The sequence below is a fragment of the Choloepus didactylus genome, chromosome X (genome assembly GCF_015220235.1).
Source record: "Choloepus didactylus isolate mChoDid1 chromosome X, mChoDid1.pri, whole genome shotgun sequence".
Classification (NCBI taxonomy): Eukaryota; Metazoa; Chordata; class Mammalia; order Pilosa; family Megalonychidae; genus Choloepus; species Choloepus didactylus.
The window spans coordinates 150,524,931-150,544,431 of NC_051334.1; the positions used below are offsets into that span (position 1 = coordinate 150,524,931).

General features: G+C 33.2%; 1 protein-coding gene across 5 annotated transcripts in view; it reads left to right on the forward strand.

Moving 5' to 3' along the window:
• The window catches only part of STAG2 (stromal antigen 2), a 221,514-nt gene that overhangs the window by 135,020 nt on the left and 66,993 nt on the right, over nucleotides 1-19,501 (forward strand). For all 5 annotated transcript variants that reach the window (XM_037822197.1, XM_037822201.1, XM_037822198.1 and 2 more), the window contains exons 6-12: nucleotides 3,668-3,744; nucleotides 8,834-9,038; nucleotides 10,971-11,122; nucleotides 13,027-13,100; nucleotides 14,211-14,334; nucleotides 15,074-15,172; nucleotides 15,267-15,346. In XM_037822197.1, coding sequence (XP_037678125.1) covers nucleotides 3,668-3,744; nucleotides 8,834-9,038; nucleotides 10,971-11,122; nucleotides 13,027-13,100; nucleotides 14,211-14,334; nucleotides 15,074-15,172; nucleotides 15,267-15,346 — 811 coding nt within the window. The remainder of the gene's footprint in view (nucleotides 1-3,667; nucleotides 3,745-8,833; nucleotides 9,039-10,970; nucleotides 11,123-13,026; nucleotides 13,101-14,210; nucleotides 14,335-15,073; nucleotides 15,173-15,266; nucleotides 15,347-19,501) is intronic.

Sequence of the window (19,501 nt, forward strand, 5' to 3'; positions counted from 1 at the left end):
TTGCACATTCTAAAAGGTTGAGAAACTCTGGGGTGGGGAGTGGTTACTTCTTTAAAGTGTTTTTACTTTATTTTAAAAGATTTTGAAGTAGGAGTGGAGAAACTATAGAATATTGAAATGTTATCTTAAGACAAAAATATTTAAGACAGACATTTGGTAGGGGAATAAAATTATGTAAATTGAGGAGCCATACATCCTGATCTGAATGAGGAAATGAGTAAATCAAGATCATGGACTAGTCCAATCTATCCCATGTCTACCTAATACTGGCCCATCCTTGAAATTCTAGAAGACGTCCAGGGGAAATAAGTTTTATGAACTTTTCCAGGGGTGGTACAGTTTTTATGAAAATGGCACCCAAAGCATGGGCATTAGAAGTCAAGAGGGGTAGGTTGTTTCAAAATAGATCTAAAAAGTTGAGATGCTAAAGAACTTGACTGATTTAAATAAGTCTGATTAAAGAATCCAAGAAACAGTTTTACTTAGGTCTACCTCCTTTACTTAAAACAATACTTTAAAAATACCTTAATTGCAATTAGGAAACAAGCAACATGGTAAGAATTGATAAATTTTGTTTGAGATTGTTGACAGTATTCTGCACATCATACATATTAAATGTTATCTATGTGGGGCCTAATTTCGTCAACTTTGAGGATTTTTTGAAATTGTCTTAAGAGTGAGAGCTGCCTAGTTTGACTAAGTCTTGACTTAGTTAAGGGTATCTGCCATTCAGTATTTGAAAATTGATTCTGCTTAAGCGAAATGTAGTCATGATAATGTATTCTTAAGGTTCTGAACTAATTGCTTCTTTTAAAAAATGAAATGTTTGAGTTGTTTTTGCTATGTCCATCTTCCTGGAGTAGAGTGGGTACAATTAACTATTTGTGTTATTTAATCAATGGCTAAGTGCTTTTTCTTTTGATTCTTTGATAATGGGAAGTTGATTACAGAACATCTGAACAGGTGTCAGAAATAATTTTATTAGTTGAAATTCTGATTTTTAACTTTAGACTTCTAATTTTTAACTTCAGCCTTGCAGTGTAGTTTGGTCAGTTTTAATTTCTTAATTAGGCTTGTGAATCATAGTTTTAAAACAAAGCCATTGTTCAGAGCAGTTTCCCTTTATCAGATTCATTCCTTTTCTGGCATCGGTATCTTTATGATAAGGAACTTGCTAATTCAGTGTTTGAATATACCTTGTCATAAACCAGGTTACCAAGATATATAAATATTTGCACTGTTGAAAACTTAAATTATCAGCCGTGTTTAATCACTACCATAATATATTGGATTCAAGTAATATGCATAAAGGGGAATTTGCCATGTACTTAAAGTTTAGGTCATTAAGAACATTCAAAGCACACATGAAATTTGATAGAATTCTTTGATAATTGCATTAGAAATTTATTTAACTATACTTGACATACTTTAACCTTTTCCTGTGGACACTGATGCCTTCTGGGGTGTGGAGGGCTTTATGGCTCAATCCTGAATGACCTCTGGCTGATCTATGGTTGGTGATTCTGCAGCCATTTTTGTTTCCTTCTTTCCTTCCTGGTCAGTTTTTATCAGTTTCTAGCACTCTTGGTTCATGTTCTCCACATTTAAGGCAGTGGGCTCTGGCCTGATAGCCTTGGTTGCTTCACACCTGCCTCAGGAGTGCATGGAGTTTGTGACAGCTACTTTATTTCTGTTCAGAGGCCTTTTTCTGCTTATATTTGGGTTTCTGACTTAAATACACTGTGAGATGGGGCAGGGGCTTTAGAAATGGGAAGTTTGTCAAAATGTATGCATGTTTGCTTTGATATTCATTTAAATGTAAATGTTATTTCATAGAAAGTGTTTATGGGGTTTAGTTACTTGTCCTTCTCTAGCATTGCCAAGTGTACTGCACTTGGATATAAAGTATTTGAAAGATTTGAAGAGATATCAGTGGCTCTAGGATAAAAACAAAAACCCTTAAAAAGGTTTTTGAGAATGTGTGTCTTTTGCCAGGGAAGTGGTGCTTTCTTCTAAATTAGGCAATATTTTTTTTTAACAATTATTTGATTCTTTAAGATTGTAGTAAGGGCTCCTCTAGGACACCATTAGAAATCATTCTCAGCTAGGGGCGACAGCATGATGTAGATGGGTAATCTTGAACAAATTTTTTAACTTCTGTTAGCCTTAGTTTCCTCATCTGTACAAGGATCCTAGTACCTGCTGTTTCGGTTTGCTAAAGCTGCCGAAATGCAATATACCAGAAATGGATTATCTTTTACAATGGGGATTCATTAAGTTACAGTTTACAGTTCTTAGGCTGTGAAAATGTGCAAATTAAGGCATGAATAAGAGGATGCCTTCTCGGCTTTGTTATGCTAGTGGAAAATCTTAAATTGCATGCCCATAGAGAAGGAGCTGAAGTATCTTGTTTTTTCAGGTTTGGGTTTGGAAAAAGAGCATGATATTTAATTGTTGCTTAAAAATTTTTTTTGTTGCACACACACACACACACACACACACACACACAAATACATGTATATACAAAATATTGCTGTGGTAAGTTGAATGTAAATTATATCCAGTTTTTAAAATAAGCCTCATCCCTATACCAAGCCATTCTTCTTTTAGATGTTGCTATGTTTACGATATTCTCAATGCTAAGACTGGCAGGCAAACAAATAATCCAGCAATAGAAATTATGTTTTTAAAAATCCAGTTTTTATATTTTCCTTTCTTTTTTTTTAAAAATAAATCTGACACCCCATCTGTACAAGTTCATGTACATCTTCCTGCATTATCTCCTCATTACTTTTTCCTAGACATTCCTTTTCTGATGTTTGATCTCTACCTAGTTAATTTTTACTTCTTGTAATGTTCACCCTTCCTCCAACACTCTCCCATCCTCTTTTGAACTTCTAAATGTCCTTATCAGATTCCTTCTCTGTGAAACCATTCTTGATTCCCTAACTTATGGTGATCCTTTTTTTTTTCTTCTTCTGCACTATGTTATTTCTTGGCATTGTAATCATCAGGGAATTTATTATGAACTGCTTTTAACAGTTTGTTTTTGTTCTTTTTAAAAAGTTTGTTTTTATTCTTTTTGTTGTTATTTTTTATCTTAACTTCCAACTAGATTACAGGCTCCCTGAGGGGTGGGAACTACAACTTATTATTTACATGCCCTCTTTCAAATGATCTAAGAATGTAGTTGACCTACAACAGTTGTGCTTAATAAAGTATTAACTTGATCTTTTTGGAATTTAGAAGCCTGACTAAAGTGAACTCTACCTATTATTCCTTTTCCAATCTTCAGAAGTTTATCTTCAATGTTTTAAACATTATCCTGGATGCTGCCTTACTCTTGATGGCATATGGTTTATATTAAATGGGCTAAGGCAGTACACTTATTAGAGGAGTGAGTAAAGTAAGTCAGGTAGAAATGGTTATGGCTGATTGTACTAAGAAAAAGAATGCCTGTCACAAGTGCAGGCTGTTTTCTATGTGCTGAGAGTGGTATCAGTGTTTGTGCTTTATTTATAGGCTTGAATATCACAGCAAAGATCACATGAAGAAGTATGCCTTTATTATGTGACTGTAGACTTCTTAGCTTTAGAGACTTACTTAGATGTTCTCTTTATTCTTTTCATTATACCATATATTAACTTCTGACACTTGCAAATTTCAGGAGTTGTCACAGCGGAAATGTTTAGACATATGCAGAACTCTGAAATAATTCGAAAAATGACTGAAGAATTTGATGAGGTAACTTATTACCCAAAATGTTTTATACATTTATGCATATTGATCTTGATTTGATATATTATTAGAGTCTGAGTATTAGTGTTGGGTAGAGAAGAGCTTTGGAATCAGAATTTAGTCCTGGGTCTATCAAACAATGGCTATGCAACCTTGGGCAAATAATTGTCTGAGCATCAGTTTCATCATTTGTAAAATGGGAATAATAATTCTTATCTCATACGGCTGTTTTGTGAGTTGAATTCAGTAATTTTTGAAAATTGCTTAACATTTTACAATACCTGGCACATAATAAGAATTTAATGGTTGTTAATGGTAGCTGTTACTGTCAAAAAAATTCAAATTTCAAGGAGGAATAAAATTTAGAGCATAAGAACATATTTTATAGCATATATGTTGTAAAAGGAAGTTTTAGTCAGTGTTTGAGGAACCAGGTAGCTTAGGGAAAGGAATATATAGATCATTAGATTGTTAAAAATTCCTTTATATTTCAACTAAGAGTACTATGAACAATAAAAAGAAATAGTGGCTTAGATTTAGTTGATCCTTTATCCCAGTGATTCTTGCAAGTATTATTAGCAATAAGGACAAATTTAGACTTACTGGAATGTAAGCTCCTTCATTGACAGATACTGTCTGTTTTGTTAACAGCTGTTTTCCAGTGCCATTAGTTTTACTCTCAGAAAAATTTTCACCATAAATTTTCAAGCAGAAAACTTTGTATCATTTGGTTTTTTTGGTCATTTTTCCTTGCTTACTTTGGTAGGAACTTTCAACTATCATTCTACAAAATAGAGTTGTTAAAATGCTTAGATGTAGACCATCTAGACAGAAGATCAATAAGGAAATAGAAGACTTGAATGATACTGTAAACTAATTAGACTTAACAGACATATATAGACCACTTCATTCACTAGCAGCAGAATACACCTTTTTCTCTAGGGGTCATGGATCATTCTCCACGGTTGGACATATGTTAGGTCATAAAACAAGTCTCAAATTCAAAAGTATTGAAATTGTACGATACATCTTATCTTCTCCGATCACAATGTAAAGAAGGGAGAAATGGAAAATTCACAAATACATGCCAATTAAAAAATTTACTTTTAAACGACCAGTGGGTCAAAAAAGAACCACATGGAAAATTAGAAAATATCTTGAGGGGAATGATTATGAAAAACACAACATACCCAAACTTACTGGATACAGCAGAGGCAGTGCTAAAAGTGAAATTTATAGCTTACATTAAAAAAGAGGAAAGATAACCAAATCAGAAACCTAACCTCACAACTAGAGGATCTAGAAAAAGAAGAGCAAACTAAACCCAACATGAGCAGAAGGAAGGAAATAACAAAGGTTAGAGCGGAAGTAAATGAAATAGAGGATAAAAATAACAGAATCAACAAAACCAAGAGTTGGTTCTTTGAAAAGATCAGTAAAATCTTTAGTTAGACTGACAAAGAAAAAGAGAGCAGACACAAATAACTCACAAATAAAGGAGGGGCATCACTGCCAAACCCACAGAAATAAAAAGGATTATAAGAGGATACTATGAACAACTGTATGCCAACAAATTAGATAACCTAGATGAAATGGACAAATTTCTAGAAACACACAGATTACTACCTACATTGACTTAAGAAGAAATAGAAGACTTAAATATAAGAGCTACAGCTATAAAACTCCTAGAAGAAAATATAGGGATGCATCTTCAGGTACTCGTGTTAGGCAGTGGTTTCTTTCTTAGACTTTACATCTAAAGCACGAGCAACAAAAGAAAAAAAAATGGATTAATGAGACCTCATCAAAATTTAAAACTTCTGTGCATTTAAGGACTTTATCATGAAAGTAAAAAGACAACCTACAGAACAGGAGAAAATATTTGGAAACCACATACCTGCTAAGGGTTTAATATCCAGAACATATAAAGAAATTCTACAACTCTACAAGAAGGCAACCCAATTAAAAAATGGACAAAAGACTCAAATAGACATTTCTCCAAAGAAGATGTATAAATGGCCAAAAACCACATGAGAAGATGGTCAACATCATTAACCAGTAGGAAAATGTAAATCAAAACCACAAGATACCATTTCACACCCACTAGGATGGCTACTATTAAAAAGAAAATTAAACAAGTATTGGAGAGGATATGGAGAAATTGGAACACTCATTCATTGGTAGGAATGTAAAATGGTGTAGCCACTGTGGAAGACAGTTTGGCAGTTCCTTAGAAAGTTAAGTAGAGAATTGGAGCTGGCAATCCTACTTCTAGATACAGACCCAAAAGAGTTGAAAGCATGGACTTGAACAAATATGTGCACACCGATGTTCAAGGCTGCATGATTCACAATTGCCAAAATATAGAAACAACCCAAGTATCTTATCAACTGAAGAATGGATAAGCAAATTGTGATACCTATATACAGTGAAATTTATTCAGCTGTAAAAAGGAACGAAGGTCTAATACATGTGACAACATGGATGAACTTGAAGATACCATGTTGAGTAAAATAAGCCAGATGCAAAAAGAGAAATATTGTATGATCTCAATGATATGAAATAATTAGAATAAGCAAATTTGTAGAGTCAAAATAGAATATAGATTACCAGGAGTTGTGGTGGGAGTAGGGAATGGGGAGTTAATGCTTCAGTTATACAGAGTTTCTATTTGGGGTGATGGAAGAGTTTTTGTAATGGATGGTGGTGATGATAGCACAACATTGTGAATGTTAACAACACTAAATTATATATTTGAATGTGGTTAAAAGGGGAAATTTTAGGTTGTATGTACATTACTAGAATAAAAATTAAAAAAAAAAACACCATAGGACTGTACAACAAAAATAGGGAACCCTAATATTAACCAAAGACTATAGTTAATAGAATATTATAATAATATTCTTCCATCAGTTATAGCAAATGTACCACACTAATCCAAGGTGTTAATACTTTGGGGTGGGTTGTGTTGTGTTAGTTGTGAGCTCTGTATTTTCTGTTAGATTTTTATGTCAGTCTGCAACTTCTTTGATTAAAAAAACGATCATCACTAAATGTTGTTAATCGCTAGGTAGTTGAGTGGTAATTATGACTAATGGTACTTTTTAACATTTTAATATTAAATGTTTTAGTGAGAACCTTCTTGGTAAAAGGGAAAAACTATTTGAGATAGGAATCATGAAATGATTTGAAAATGTAAGCAAATCAAGTTGCTATGAAGATGATACATTTCAGTATATTCAGTAAAACGAGCTGATGAGAAAATTTGGAAGAAAACATTTTCATGGTGTATTGGGACCTTATACCCAGATGAGAAACTGTTCAACTTACATATGAAACATAGCATAACAAGATATTGAGATATGCTAGTTCTCTTTTAACAAGTTTTTGTGCATCTTGGTTTTAATTCTGTTCATATTACAAAAGTCCTTGAATTAAAGTTTTAAAAGATGAATGCAAAGTTGAGCCCACCCATTTAGAGTTTTATTTATAACCTGTGAATCTGCACATCTTAAAGCCAAGTAGATTTAACATAATAATCTAGGGAAAAGAAGTTGCCCATTAAAATCATGTGTAGCCATTTGTTCCAGTTTGCTAATGCTGCTGTTATGCAAAACATCAGAAATGTATTGGTTTTTATAAAGGGGAGTTTATTTGGTTACAGCGTTAACAGTCTTAAGGCCTTAAAAGTGTCCAAGCTCAGGTATCAGCAATAGGGTACCTTCACTGAAGAACACCAATGGCATCTGGAAAACCTGTTAGCTCAAAAGGCACGTAGCTGGCGTCTGAGCTCCTTCTGTTTGTGAGCATTTATAGGGCTCCAGTGATTTAATAAGACCCATCCTGAATGGGTGGGGTAACACCTCCATGGAAATTATCCAATCACAGTTGATTGAGTCACATCTCCGTGGAAACAATCAATTAATAGGTTCCAGCCACCTAAGTCAACACTAATAGGTCTGCCCCCACAAGATTGCATTAAAGAACATGGCATTTTGGGGGACATAATACATCCAAACCTGCACACCATTTATTCCTAGAAACTAGTAATAGCCAATTTTGTTGTAGTAGCTTTTTCAGTTGCAAGATTTTAATTCTTGAGAAAGCTCCTGTTTGTAGTTGCAATTGAATAGAGAGTTGGAGAATTGTTCTAATTCTTAATATTGGTTGATATCTGGCCTCCAACAGTCTGTTTTTTTTTTTTTCAATTGGGCAAATAAAACTATCCACAGCATCCTGGTGTCCCTGATAGTCCTTTTATGGTACATTGTTTTTCAAACTAGATAACAGTCATAAAACTCCATATGGATAGAACTTACTACTATTTCCCAAGCATGCCTTAAACTTTTTTTTTAAATATTGCTCTAATGGCACAAGTTAATTGTTAAAAACTTACTAAATTATACTGATAACATGTCAGAGACCCTTTCTTTTAGAGGTTCTACATAGCATTGGTTTTTTATTTTATTTTTAAGGACTTACTTGTTTTTATTAATTTATGAAGAATCTCAGTTTAACTTCTTTGAGAATGCTCCATGTTTGTACACAGGAAAACTTGAGTACCAGTCTTTCTATCCTATACTAGCTACATTTCCATTTCTTTTTTAAATTATTTGATTGTTGAGGTCTGTTGTCTATTTGATGTCCCAAAGCTAATGAAAATATACATTGTAGTCTTTTGTTGACGTATACATCATACATCATTCTATGTGATATCATCATTTTGAAACCATTTAAAAAACAATTTGGGTTTGGTTTTGCTTTGCTTTTGTTTCAAAGAAATTTAATAAGCATAATCCATGCTATTCAGAAGAATGGTTAGCTTTGATGGGGGGGATATTTTTAAGCTCAGTAATTGGTGAATACTTTCATTGGTTAAAGTGAATTTAGAATGTCCATTCTGCTTAAATTAAAGAGCAAGTGTTCAAAGATAACTCTACCCTTGCATATTATTCTGCCTACTTTGAGGATTTATTGGACAAGAAAGGTGAGATAAAGGAGTCTTTCATGCTTCTGCCTAGGGTATTTCAAAAATAAGTAAAATTTTATTTCCTGCATTTTAAATGAAATTGCTGTTTTAAAATTTTTGTTTTAGGATAGTGGAGATTATCCACTTACCATGGCTGGTCCTCAGTGGAAGAAGTTCAAATCCAGTTTTTGTGAATTCATTGGCGTATTAGTACGGCAGTGTCAGTATAGTATCATATATGATGAGTACATGATGGATACAGTCATTTCACTTCTTACAGGATTGTCTGACTCACAAGTCCGAGCATTTCGACATACAAGCACCCTGGCAGGTCAGTATTTAGAAATATCTTGTGTGTAGTGCTTTAGTTTGGAGATAAAAAAAGATTCTCATTAAGAGAGAAGGCAAATAATAGTGACACAAATTAATTAGTTTTGCTGATAAAGTGACCACAATAGGGCCGCTCTCCGTGAATTACTGGCAATGGGATGCTATTTTCAGTTTGGATTCTTTGAAGGCATACTATAGCTAGTATATGGTAATTTCCTGTTGGAAATTACTTGATTGCTATGCTGGAGCACGGGGATAGAGGTGGATATGTATGTTTTGGGGTTTTCAAGGATGTGTTATCAGGGAGGGTACTGACAGCAAATTTGGGGAGACAGACAGGGTTGAGACAGTCATTTTTGGATATGTAGTCCTGATTGATGATCCTGTATTTTGTCTCTTGTATGCATAGCTCCTCCTGGTATGATGGCCCCTACTGGATGATGCCTAGTCTTTTAATCACACTGCAAAATGTTTTTTCTTATGTTTCTGGGTAACTTTAGGCTGGATCAAATTCTTTGATATTTACATTTTAGTGACTAAGCCTCACATGTTTAATTCTAGGACGGTGATTTTTGGTATTGGTGTTAAAATCTTTTGGTTCCTCCTTTGTGCTAAAGGGAAAATTGCTTTATACACTATTATTGATATTTGTTTTTTTGTTTGGATTAAATCAACTAGGATTTAATAGTTTATTGTAGTATTCTAAGCCTTAATTTTGCAGTACTTTGATTCCTAACTTCAAAAATCTTACATCCTCTAATTCTGGGGAAATCTTTTTAGAAGACTTTCCCAAAGAATTAAAGCTGTGATTAAAGATGTACTTTTGCTTAGTCCTCCACTTTTAAAAAGAAAATGCAATCTCCTTTATAGGTTTTGCTTTTGTTTTTAGATTTGAAGTCACAAAATATGAATGTGGTTGCACTTGATGAATTTAAGGAGCATTCAATGTCAAGAGTTTGATGGCTAAAGTAAATTAAAACAAGTGTAATGACATAGGGTGAATCATTTTAGATGAGAATGATCAGCTTCTTTGCTGAGGGTATGAAATAGCTCAGAGCCGAAAACTGGGAAATCTCTCTTTGAATGAGGCAGTAAACACAAATTAAGATGTAGTTTCATTTTGCTCTACTGTTGAATGCACTAGGTTTGAGGTAGTCTGGAGTTACCTAAAGAAAGCATAAAATGATCAGGTCTTTAAAAAGTACAGGCAATGAGAGTTTTCTCTTGAGTACAAGAGTTCAGTAACAGAAGGAGGTTATCTGGAAAGTGAAAGCACTTCATTGAGTTACATTGTAACTCTTTGTACTTTTGACTTTTCAGCTAGATCTGTTCTTCACAATTTCATCATTGTCTTGATGATATGCATTGGCATAATATTAAAGGAAAGTAATAACTGATAAAAGAAACATTTTTACACAGTTTAATTTGACATAAAACAGCAGAACTCCCTTTGGTTACTGAGATAGCTAAATGACTGCTGTATGAACTAATTTTCTTAGATGAATCACAGACTCTAAAACAAATCATTATAGGGGACATATAGCGTAGTGGGATTTCCATGAAATCTGGTCAGATTATCTGGTTTTGAATCCTGGTTTAACTAATTATATCAGCTGTAATCTGAGTCAAATTTCTTAAGCTCCGTGACTTTCAGTTTCCTCATGAATGAAATGGGGGATAATACGCACCTCTGAGGGCTGTTGTAAGGATTAAGAGATAATCCACGAAAAGTACTTAACACAGGTAATACATATAGTAAGTATTCAATACATGTTAGGTGTTGTTATTGTTGTCATTTGAAGCAGCTGTATTTTTCTGTTAAAAGCAGAGCAACCCATCTTGATGTTTTTAATTTCTCTTAATTTGGTCTTAAATTGTAAATTTTTGCATTTGTTAGGCTAATTCAATCAACATTTTACCCCTTTAAAAATAGCTATGAAGTTGATGACAGCTTTGGTGAATGTGGCGCTAAATCTTAGCATTAATATGGATAATACACAAAGACAGTATGAGGCAGAACGGAATAAAATGATTGGAAAACGAGCCAATGAGAGGCTAGAACTCCTGCTGCAAAAGCGGAAAGAGGTAAACCTATGTTATGAATATTTTGGCTATCAATATGTGACCAAGTGGAACATGGCCACCATTATTAATGATACAACTTTGCTAGTTCATCAGATAACATTTTTGGAAAAAATTAAGGTATTTTGAATTGTTTAAGTGTCTAACTTAAAATTTTGTTGAATATCCCTGCCAGCAATACATTATGTGTGTATTTTCTATCTGTGTGTACTAGTAGAAAGACTATTGGCCTTTAATAAGGAGACTCGGGAGTATAGTCTCAGCTGTGTACCTCTGGGCCAGTTAACAAGTTCTCTAAACTTATTCATTTCTACTGTGAAAATATCTCTCTTAACTACTTCCCTCAGCTTGTTGTCAGGATAAAATGAGGTTTTGCTTATGTGAAATCACTTTGAGAAATAAAGTATATACTATTTATGGTGTCTAAATTAGCATTTTCTTGTACAGTGGGAGGCATTGGTTAACATTGACTGACCACTACATTTAATGTTGTATGAGGAAAATACTTTTATCAGCTTTATTCTAAATAATAGTAACTAAAATCTTTTAATGCTATACTTCTAATTGAAATTCTTCCTTCACTGATGATAGAGTGTTTTGCTATTTGATAATGGTGATGTTCGTTTTATTTCTGATAGCAAGATGTGATGTTTCAAAAAATTAGGAAGGCAGTTGAGTTCAAATACTTGCTACGGTAATCCATAAATCACTTATTTGATCTCAGAATTTTAGGGAGGGGTGGTAGCTGTAATTTTAAACTAGCATCTCTGAAATAGTCAAGGACTTTAAAATGCTCTGGTTCAATAAAAGTCAGAAAAATCTTGCCCATATTTCCCCCATGCCTAAATTCCTCATCTTTTCCATATAATTTGAAATGGAGAATTGACATGACACTTGCCCCTTAATGCAGATGATTTATTAGGTGAACATAAAGCAGTCTATTCCTTGAAATTTTGGCCTAATTTCTTGAACATAAATGTAAGATTGTGAACATAGAATGAATAGATTTGGGTAAAAGGATTTTGACATTAAAATTCTTGTACAAATAGAAGATATTTAGTACTTCTGAGTTGGGATAAAGTTTTCAAAGCTGTTGAGAGACAGCCTGTACCTTTTGGGGATTTATCTGCACTAATGAATGAAAGCAATGCATGGCCTTGTTATGTTAGTCTTATTTGGAAACGTGAGGTTGTATTTATGAAAAGAAAAAGATACATTTTACAAGTGTACAGAATTTAATTTGAAAACTAATTTATTCTTAGATTGTTAAAGAGATAATTTTCTCTTAATTCTCAGGATCTGAATTGAACACACACACACACACACACACACACACATGAATAGATACTCAAGATTTGAAATGTTTACTTGATTATTTTAGGTCAGTCTTGTTTCTCTTAAAATAATTTAGGAGGAATGAACTTTACCTAGTTATTCTACTCTAATCCCTTTTGTTCTTTGAGAAGGCTCTAGTTAACATTACTCTTCCTTTTTAGACTATAAAATATCAAGATGAAACATTGTTATGTTTTTTTATATGAATGTATATGTTATATGATAAATGATGCTTATAGTAATAATAAATCACTTTATTAGGTTTTTAAAGTACTGTTACACACTGTAAATTTGTGAGCATTAAAGAAATTAATTTACCAGCTAAATATTTAAAGCCATGCCAAATATTTCAGGTATCAAGGGACTTTATCTACCTGATGCATTATCACTGTTAATTCTCTCTCTCTTTTTTTCTTTTCTTTTTGTGGTTACTGTTGTCCAGTAGAATTAAAATTAGACATAATTACGAAAACACTGGAGAAAATCTGCCTTTGTGCTTGTAACAATAACTAAATATTCTTTTGGTTGTCTTCCTTTACCATTGAAGAGAACTGGTGTATTCTTCTTTTCAGCTTCAGGAAAATCAAGATGAAATAGAAAATATGATGAATGCAATATTTAAAGGAGTGTTTGTACATAGATACCGGTAAGTCAGGACAGGTTTTTTCATAAGTAGCACTATGTAATTTTTACTGTATTGAAGTTTGGATATTTAATGGTTTAGACAGTATAAATCAGTGGATAGCACTTTAGAGTAAGACTTGTATTAGAATCTAATCTCTACTACTGAATGAGACACTCAGGGTAAGTTATTTAACTGCTCTGAACTTATTTCCTATCTGAAATAGGAGGTAACTAGCTGTCCAGCAAATGGAATCTATTGCTATTATTAGGAACCAGGGTACAGAATTCTTCATTCCTTTTTGAATGGACTATGTTAGTAGGGACTGTGCATGAAGTCTCCTGACTCTCTTCTCTTACATCCTAATACCAGTGGAAAAATTTGGATAATTAAAGTGGGACTTTTTCTTTTGTTATTTTGAATGAGCAGAAGAAACAAATCAGTTTTGCCACCACGTTCACTGTAATCCATTTTTTAAGTGTTGGTGGCATTTTCGTGCAACACCTGTCTTATTTTCTCAGCTTGGCAGTAATCAAATCAGGTTAATGCTTCCATTGGAATGTTTCCTGTGTCCATTCTTGTTTCATCTCTGTTGTTAACATTACCTTAGTACATTCCCTTATCATGTCATGCCTAGAGTTTATTTCACTTTTCCCAAAATATCCTTTTATTGTGTCATTCCTCTTCTCAAAAACGTTTAATGACTCACCAGTATGCACAGGATAAATTTTACATAATTTAATCGACATTCAAATCCTAGCTGAGCATGGCCTCAGTGTCATGTGTAACTAATTCTTGCCTTGACAATTATGCTCTAGCCAGATGAGTGTGCCTACTGTTTTCTGAACACACAGTGCCCAGCAGGTGTGAGCAAAGGCTGGGATATGACATGGTGTAAAAGGTGGGAATGGAATTTTGCTTGTACTTTTATTTAATTTTAAATATTTATATGGTAATAATTATATCTAACTAAGTAGACTGTAAGATCATAGGAGTTCAAGGGTCATACTCCAGTAATACTTAAGATAGTGGAATACTCATAGTAGATATGAAGTATTTAGTATCATTGAATAAACCATGAGTTCTGTGCTACAATGGTACTAATTATATATAATTTTTCTTTCCTTCATTCAGTGATGCAATAGCTGAAATCCGAGCTATATGCATAGAAGAGATTGGTATTTGGATGAAAATGTATAGTGATGCCTTTCTTAATGACAGTTATTTAAAATATGTTGGTTGGACTATGCATGATAAGGTAAGATGCGCCCTGTAGATTACTTGTCTATTTACCATAGGCATAGCTGCCTGCAGCTCTCATCCATGATGAATTGTCTGCATGTAGAGATACCTGGGGCACATTCCTATAAGCCTCTTTCCTTATTCTCTTCCATCTCCTCTATGAAAATTTGGTCTCTATTACATTTGGAATCCAGGCTACTGATTTAACCTTCAATCTTGAATTAATTTTTGTACCAAAATATTAGGATCATTTAGGCATGCTGGTGGTGGTGTGGCATTTCTTAGATTAGTAAGAAGAGCCCTTATGTTAGCTATTGAGTGTTATATGTTAAAAAAATTCCTCAATTTTGATTGTCTTTTGATAAACATGAATCTTAACCAGATTATAACTTGGCCTCTGAACTTCGTTTTGTTGTTGCTTGAATCCTCTTCTTATGCTGTGTTTTCACTAACCTTGAAGTAGTTCCTGACATATACACCTAACAGGTATTAATTTCTGTAAAGGAAAACTTTCCATGAAGTGTGCTACTTTTGTCTTTCACAATTATTTTGCTCTGAACAAACACAAATATAGCCAAAGCATTTAGTCTTAAATGTTTGTACTGCTCCCCATTGTTACATTATCAAAGATGATACTTTCTGAACAAATGCCATTGGATAAAACATATTTAAGACTTTCATTGTATAGATCTGACATATTCAGGTTGAAAATACTCAAAAATTTTAATCTATTTTTCTTCTCTTGTTTCATTTAGCAAGGTGAGGTAAGACTCAAATGTCTTACTGCTCTACAAGGGCTTTATTATAACAAAGAGCTTAATTCCAAACTAGAGCTTTTTACCAGTCGGTTCAAGGTTGGTCTTATCTTAAGTATCTAAAAATTACTTACAATTTGAAAACGTTTCTCTTACCCTCTCTTTAAAAATATTTTAATTTTTTTATCCTTAGGATAGAATTGTCTCTATGACTCTTGACAAAGAATATGATGTTGCAGTTCAAGCAATAAAATTACTCACTCTTGTTTTACAGTAAGTATGTATTTATTGCATATTACTAATGTGCAGACATCTATATTATACATTTGAATCTTTGGTTCAAATTTGTTTAAATCATCTAAATTTTAATACCTTAAGTCATGGAGTTTTACAGCTAGATATTTAATTTCCTCGTGTAAAGTTGAGAAAACACTAGAAGAGGACATGATTTAGTGAAATTCTAGCTGAAATAGGAATTCATGTGTTTCAATTCTCTTGGCTGGTTTCCTTTCCATTTTACTGCCTTTAAATGCTTTTGAATAGTTAGACATTAGCATATTTTAAAATATGTTATATTTTATACTTTTAAAAATTATTTATTTTCTCATACTTTTATAGTAATAGTATTTAATAAAACTTCTGTCATACTTCTCATAGGAACTTTAAAAATTCTGAATTTAAAACATGTACTACTCTGTTAAGTAATAGCGATGCTATTTATTTTTTTTGTTCAACATATATGTATCAGGTTTAGTTTCTGAACCAAGCATTGAGACAAACATTTTGTTAAAAAATACCTAGGGCACCCCTTTTCAACATGAGCAAGTTAGGGTGGTATTCTGTTTTGCTCTTGCTGCTATAATGCAAAACACCAGAAATGGACTGGCTTTTATAAAAGGGGGTTTATTTGGTTACACAGTTACATTCTTAAGGCCATACAGTGTCCAACATAACACATCAACAATCAGGTACCTACCATCACTGGAGGATGGCCAATTGTGTCCAGAAAACCTCTGTTAGCTGGGAAGGCACGTGGCTCCCAAGTTCTGGTTTCAAAATGGCTTTCTCCTAGGACATTCCTCTCTAGGCTTCAGCTTCTCTCCAAAATGTCACTCTCAGCTGCTGTTGGGTGTTTGTCCTCTTAGCTTCTCCAGAGCAAAAGTTTGCTCTCAAAGGCTGTCTCCAAAATGTCTCTGTAAACTGCAGTTCCTCTCTCAGCTCCTGTGCATTCTTCAAAGTTTCCCTCTTGGCTGTAGCAAGCTCGCTCCTTCTGTCTGAGCTTTTATAGGACTCCAGTGAACTAATCAAGGCCCATGCTGAATGGGTGGGGCCATGCCTCCATGGAAATTATCTAGTCAGAGTTATCACCTGCAGTTGGGGTGGGTCACATCTCCATGGAAACACTCAATCAAAGAATTACAGTCTAATCCACACTAATAGGTTTGTCCATATAAGATTGCATCAAAGATAATGCCATTTTGGGGGATGTAATACATCCAAACCAGAATAGGTGGTCACTGCCTAGACATCCCTGAAGATCAGGAAAGTGATTAAACTATATAGGAAGGGGTAGCAACAGACAAGATGGAATATAACAAAGGATTATGAATACTGAATCTTATATAATTTTCTTTTTCTTAGTTGCTAGGGTATTAGAATGGCTAGAAGGAAAGAACTGAAATGGTAGAACTGTAACCAATAGCGTTCTTTGAAATTTGCTCTATAGCTGCTTGTTAAATTGTAATTTGAAAGTTATTACCTTTTTGCATATGTGTTATATTTCACAATAAGAGAATAACAGAAACTGTGGAACTGTAACCCATAACATTCTTTGAAAGTTGCTCTCTAACTACTTGTTAAATTGTACTTGGAAAGTTATCACTTCTGTGTATATATGTTATATTCCACAATAAAAAATATTTAAAAAAAGACACAAACAACAACAAAAATACCTAGAAAGAGACTTAACAAATCTCCCAGATATATGAAAAAAACTTTAATAAAATGCAACTAAAAAGAAGACTTGAATTAATGGGTAGATGTACTTTCTTCTTTGGAAAGTTTACTTAGGAAAACTCATAAGGATTTACAATCTCCCTAGATCAGTTTACTTAATTGAAATAATAATAGCAAAAGTATCTTTTAAAAAAATCATAGCAAACTAATTCTGCTGTTCATATAGAACATTCATTGTTTGAGTTGCCAGTGCAATTCTGATAAAAAGTAATGAGTAAGGACTAACCAGACACAATTTTTTTACTGCAATTTTGTTGAGATATTTTCACATAAGTACAGTCCTTCAAAGTGTACAATCAGTTGTTCACAGTTGTGCATTGATCACTGCAATCACTTTGAAAATTTTCATTACTCCAAAAAATAAAATAAAAATTAGGATAAAAAAGAATATCCAAAACATTCTACTCCCCTCCTCCCCCCATTGTTCATTTACTTATTTTTCACTCATGCATTGTTTTTTTAGTTTATCAAAAAATTAAAAAACAAACAATAAAAAAATTACAAAACCAAAACAAAGGAATAAGAAAAAAACAAATAACATAAAATAACTACATTGCTTCCAACATGTTCCTACCCTACCCCAAGAAAATAAACAGACTATAACCCAACAAAGGAGTAAGAAAAACAAATAACCTAAAATATATCTAGTTTTCTAAGGAACCACTAGACTGTCTTCCAGAGTGTTTGTACCATTATACAGTATCTACAGTCCCAACAACAATGAATAAAAGTTCCAATTTCTCCACATCCTCTCCAGCATTTGTAGTTTCCTGTTTGTTTAATGGCAGCCAATCTAATTGGTGGGAGATGATATCTCATTGTGGTCTGAATTTGCGTCTTCCTAATAGCTAGTAAAGTTGAACATTTTTTTATGTGTTTTTTGGAAAAGTACCTAGGAATAAACTTAACCAAGGGTATAAAAGACCTATACAAAGAAAACTATGTAACTTTACTAAAAGAAATAGAAGGGGACCTAAAAAGATGGAAAAATATTCCTTGTTGATGGATAGGAAGGCTAAATGTCATTAAGGTGTCAATTCTACCCAAACTCATCTACAGATTCAATTTAATTCCTATCAAAATTCCAACAACCTACTTTGCAGACATGGAAAAGCTAGTTATCAAATTTATTTGGAAAGGAAAGATGCCTCGAATTTCTAAAAGCATTCTAAAAAAGAAAAACGAAGTGGGAGGTCTTAACACTCCCTGACTTTGAAGCTTATTATAAAGCCACAGTAGTCAAAGCAGCATGGTACTGATACAATTTTAAATCATATTGTAAAACCATAGTAATTTTTAAATTTTGGTATTGGTGCATGAGTAGACAAAGAGATCAGTGTAACAGAATAAAAATAGAGACAAACCCACACACACACAGGAGTCTACTATAGGGTGAAGGTGGCATTTCCTGGCAGTAAGAAATAGAGTCAGTAAATGGTTTTGTGAGAAGTAGGTTCTATTTGGGAGGAAAAATAAAATTGGATCCCTATTTCATTCTTTACACGAGAAAAATTTCCAGATGGGTGAAATATTTAAATGTAAAAAATGAAACCATAAAAGTATTAGATGAAAACCAGGAAAGATTTAAAAATTTTATTTCATGTGTAACATGACTGAGCCAGGTCTTTTTGAGCATGACAAAATCTAGAATAGATCAATGAATATTAACTATATAAAAAACTAAAAATGTCTACATGGCATAAAATTCCATAAATTGGGTGAAATTTTTTTATCCCAGGGATTAAATTATGTAAATCAATAAAAAGACCAGAAAACCAGGAGGAAAATAGTTAAAAGTTAGGAATCAGATCATTAACAGAAAAGGAAATACAGATTTAAGTATATTAAAAGATACTCAACCATATTTACATTAGAGACATGTATGGTAAGATAAGACCATTTTTACCTATTTGCTTGGCAAAGTGTTTGCTGATTTGGGAGTATCTATCAAAATTTAAAATGTTCACATTCTCTTACCCAGCATTGTTTTTTATAGCAGAATTTTAGAAATAACCTAGATGTTGATCAATAGAGAAAGAATTATGCAAGGGAAAAGCTGATATAATCTTACATATGGATTTTGTCATTTAATACTCTGAATAGCTTTGTGAGACAGTGGTGATGGTTAGTCTCATTTATATGAAATGGGTTATGTTGTAGTCTCTACAAAGAAGGCAGCTCTAGATATCCTTGGACATGGACCATTTTCTGAGTATTCTTCACTTAACTGGGGCATTTTGAGCAGTCTTCATTGTTACTGCATTTTTTTCCATAATTTTTAATTGGATTTAAAAATTATATATTCATGTTACAAAAATATTGAAAGGCTCGTAATATAAACAAGAAATAATAGTATTCTACATATATTTTTGTAGCTTCTCCCCTGTTCTCCATAATATACTATGGGCATCT